This window comes from Camelina sativa, chromosome 18 (assembly GCF_000633955.1).
Source record: "Camelina sativa cultivar DH55 chromosome 18, Cs, whole genome shotgun sequence".
Taxonomy (NCBI): Eukaryota; Viridiplantae; Streptophyta; class Magnoliopsida; order Brassicales; family Brassicaceae; genus Camelina; species Camelina sativa.
Genome location: NC_025702.1, coordinates 4449996 through 4454598, shown reverse-complemented (window position 1 = coordinate 4454598; position 4603 = coordinate 4449996). Strand labels below are relative to the sequence as shown.

Below are 4603 nucleotides of genomic sequence, written 5' to 3'. Positions count from 1 at the left end.
CATAGCTTTAGCAACAGTCGAAATTTTTTTATAACAACAATATCCATATGACACATATTGCCTCAGGTATCAGACCTGCTTATTACGAGCCTTTTCATCTTCGTGAAAAGCCAGTTCCTGAAACAAACAAAACAATAAAAGCGTTTAACAGAAACAATCTCTCCAAAATAAACAAGCAGATAATATATGTTGATGCTTTACCGCTTCCTCATAACTATCAATATTTGTGAATAAAGCTGCAATAAGAGAATCAAATTTTGGGTCGTCTCTTAGAGAACGCCGGCTTGCACAATGTTTCCTGCAAGCAGGACATTCATTGTTCCTGCAATAGCAATTTCAGTTAATGTAAACTCAGAACAAAGCTTTAGAAAGCTGAAAGCCAATAGTTAAGGCTCCCAAGAGAATGAATGAACATGCAACTGTAAAGTGGCAGGAACAATTTGAAGCCATACCCCAATCTCATAGACTTATCAATACATTCCTGGCAGAAGCGGTGAAGGCATTCCATCACAGTCCTTGTCTTCCTTATGATTCCTGGAGACAGGATAGCAAGAAACTCACATCAGCCAAATGTAGCATACTGTATTAATGGAACTTCTTCATTTTGTGAAGGACTTGCAGCAGTAAAATAATGAGAAAGCTAGGCAAAAAAAGTTTCCCTCAAAAGAGACAAGTTTCAACATATTCGCTGCGAGTTATCTACAAGAATACGACATCAAAAAGCCGCAAGAATTTCATGCCGACTGACTGAAGAAAGTAACGGCTCTGTAGCTTTCATAAAAGTTTCGTTCCCAACGAGGAATGGATGCTGTAAGATTAACAAAATTTTTTAAGTACCTAGGCATATTGGACACTGCACGTCTTTCCGGATTTCTCCAAGATCAATTTCCATAAATCTGCATCAAAAAATTTCCAGACTCAATTAAACAACAAAGATTCATCACAGCATCTTTATTAGAGAACTATAGCAGGATCTTTCTAGATGCTATACACTGAAAGAGGTTAAGTTAAATGTTAGATGAATCATTCTTTAAGATCAACCTCCACAATGGTCACTATAATAAACCAAAGCTAGAAACTTTACATTTATATAAACACAAGAGCTGCAAATACGACTGGAATCACAACATGCAAGTGCTAAGAACGATGAAATCATCAGATTGCTAAATCAAGCAGAGGGATTTTTAACATGTAATTGAGTAGAAACTGTTTGCTAAAACCAAGAAATTGAAATGGAGAAGCGAACCCATCAAAGCAAAACACACATCTGGACAAGAGAGTGGAGAAGAGAAGAAAGACAGAGAAATGTAAAAATCATACTCTGATTGGTCTCCTCCTGGTAGAGAAGATGGACTTGTTTCCTTAGAATCTGAAACAAACAAGAGAGACCAAAATCGTGAGCAAACACACACACACACACACACACACACTCCCACGTTTAAGCGTGATTTACGTTTCCACGAGAGTAGACACAACCAGAAAAAGGAACACATCCTTTACCTTCTTCGTCTTCTTCTTCTTCATCTTCCTCTTCCTCTTCCTCTTCTTCCTCTTCCACCTCTTCTTCTTCTACTAACTTCTCAGCATCGTCGTCATCACCATCATCATCTTCCTTATCTTCTTCTTCCTCCGCTTCGTTGGGTTTCACTTCTTCTTCCTCCTCTGCTTCGTCGCGTTTCACTTCTTCTTCGACTATATTCACATCACCCTTCTCTTCTTGTAGATCCTGTTGAGCTTCCGGGTTAAATCGGTCGTTTCGTTGGTCTCCCTCATCGGGAATCTCAGAGGACGGGAAGCTATTACTCACAGGCATTGTAAAGGGACGCACACACACAGTGAAGATCTTCTTCAACAGAAACGCAAAAAAGGTTCAACCTTTCTCTCTCTCTCTCTCTCTCTCACTACGTATCTCTCTACTCTCTTCTTCTTCTTCTTCTTCTTCTTCTTCTTTTGCTTTCGTTTGGTTTATGGTTCGGTGCCGATATAGAACGAAGCAAAAAGTGAGAATTTTTAGCCCCTTCTTCTTTTCTCAATTATGTTAATTTTTTTCCCAAATTATCCAAATTATCTTATTTAATCGGTATTAAAAATAAATTTCCTTTTTTTTGTTTTGGAATATATATCTTATGCTATTGTCAAATTTTGGCCTGAATGATTTTGTATTTATTTACTCTGATTAAATACTTTCTGTTTATTTGCAAAATCAAATAGTAATACTTTCTGTTTAATGATCTTACATATATATTTTTTTTTGGGACAATTAGGGTGCTAAGTGATCGAAATAAAATATGTTGGGTTAAATTTTAATTTGACCGATAATAGTGGGGGCGTCAAAGGATAATTAACCGCTTATTATAAATTTTTAACTAATCCCACTTGCCATAGCCCATTTGTTGTCGAATGATTTAAAAAAGAAATTGAAGTACTATTTAAAAAGAAAGTTAAGCTCCGCCGTCTGTGGGGATCGAACCCACGGCCACGTGGTTAAAAGCCACGCGCTCTACCACTGAGCTAAGACGGCTGTTTGTTAATGTCATTCCTCAGTTAGAATGTATATGTTGCTACATAAATGGGCCCAATATCGTTTAAGCAATGAGGCCCAACTAAAGAGACGTTTTTTTTATTGACTGACTACTTTTTACTTTTTGTAACCAAATCGGTCCGAACTGTAATTGTACTTGTGTCCAAACAGAATTTAAGATTTTGTCTCTTTTATTTAGTCAAACTTGATCACTTTTACGGGGTGTATACAACTTGATATTTTAGAAGATTTTGGAGAATTATTAAAATCTTCTGTTATTTAATTGGTGATTTTTTAAAATCATATGAAATCTCATGTTATTGAATGTGAAATTTATAAAAATCATTTAAAATCACTTGTTATTCAATCAATAATTTATAAATCTCACTCCAAATTTACTGTTATTTTTTTAAAATTATACTGAATGTGATTCTAGAAGACTTTTCTAACATTTTTTAGTTCAAAAATATAACTTACAAATCACAACTTTAAAGATGAAACTTTGGATGATTTGTTTTTTATTAAAAGAGTTTGATGCCAATATTGCAACTTTTTATATAAAATACCTCCATCTCTGCAATTCTCTCTCTTTCTCACTTTCTTTCTCTCTTTACTCTCATATTCCACTCCGACACGCTGCATCTGGTGGTTGTGGGAATAACCACCGTTTAATTTGAATTACAGAGCCTCCACCGCTATCTTGAGGTCAGTGGCAACAATTTTTGATCAACCAAGACATTCACCATCTAATCAAATATATACGGCTTGCCCTCCCCCGCCGTTTTATAAAAATCATATGTCTCGGCCACCTCCGCAACGGAGCTTTCGCCAACGACGACTGTTAAAACCTTCAGATCACCTTGAATAAGAACATGCTAAAACGCCACTGCCTTCTGGCTCCAAGAAGTTTTGCTAAAAAATTGATCATCTCATTCAACTTCACACCACTTTGTATGTTCTCACAATTTGATTTATCTTTTTTATTGTCGAGGTGTTGGGTGATGTTGAGTGTAATAGTATTAGAGAAGTTATGTTGAAATGATGCTAATTGTATCTTCACAAGTCACAACGATGCCAGCTTTTGGATTAGATATATAGGTTGATCATATGCTTGGATCATTTTTGATAGGAAAAAAATAGTCAGCTACCTCAAGTATCACATAATGCATGGCCACACATGCGAACTATGGTAAAGGACATCCAGCTACATGACCTATATGTAATACATGGTCACATGTCTGAAGTTTAAGAAGTTATGTGCGGAACACTATACACATCAAATGTCGACAAACCGGACGATTTGCGTCGGTGTTGACTCATCGTTGACTCGTTGGACCCGAATTAAAACCCGATCGGATTTACAAATCTGAACCCGAGACCAAGACCCGGTTGAGTTTATGGGTAATTATCTTATCAGGCTGTGGGCCTAGAGATTAAACAAAAAATATCAGGCCCATTATCTTATTACCACAACATCGATGAAACGTAAAAAATTTAAAACTTTACGATTTCCCAATTGAGTGTGTAGAAGTCGNGGTGCCGATATAGAACGAAGCAAAAAGTGAGAATTTTTAGCCCCTTCTTCTTTTCTCAATTATGTTAATTTTTTTCCCAAATTATCCAAATTATCTTATTTAATCGGTATTAAAAATAAATTTCCTTTTTTTTGTTTTGGAATATATATCTTATGCTATTGTCAAATTTTGGCCTGAATGATTTTGTATTTATTTACTCTGATTAAATACTTTCTGTTTATTTGCAAAATCAAATAGTAATACTTTCTGTTTAATGATCTTACATATATATTTTTTTTTGGGACAATTAGGGTGCTAAGTGATCGAAATAAAATATGTTGGGTTAAATTTTAATTTGACCGATAATAGTGGGGGCGTCAAAGGATAATTAACCGCTTATTATAAATTTTTAACTAATCCCACTTGCCATAGCCCATTTGTTGTCGAATGATTTAAAAAAGAAATTGAAGTACTATTTAAAAAGAAAGTTAAGCTCCGCCGTCTGTGGGGATCGAACCCACGGCCACGTGGTTAAAAGCCACGCGCTCTACCACTGAGCTAAGACGGC

The 4603-nt window shown here is 35.8% G+C and overlaps 1 protein-coding gene and 2 non-coding genes across 3 annotated transcripts in view; all 3 read right to left on the bottom strand.

Moving 5' to 3' along the window:
• The window catches only part of LOC104760514 (putative E3 ubiquitin-protein ligase RING1a), a 12553-nt gene extending 10740 nt beyond the window's left edge, over positions 1-1813 (bottom strand). Inside the window, exons 1-5 of the mRNA XM_019240034.1 lie at positions 1578-1813; positions 838-896; positions 453-534; positions 202-322; positions 76-117 (exon numbers count right to left, since the gene is read on the bottom strand). Coding sequence (XP_019095579.1) covers positions 76-117; positions 202-322; positions 453-534; positions 838-896; positions 1578-1813 — 540 coding nt within the window. The remainder of the gene's footprint in view (positions 1-75; positions 118-201; positions 323-452; positions 535-837; positions 897-1577) is intronic.
• TRNAK-UUU lies at positions 2450-2521 on the bottom strand. Its single transcript has one exon. It is a non-coding gene; the product is annotated as a tRNA-Lys (tRNA).
• Positions 4532-4603, bottom strand: TRNAK-UUU. The gene has a single exon. It is a non-coding gene; the product is annotated as a tRNA-Lys (tRNA).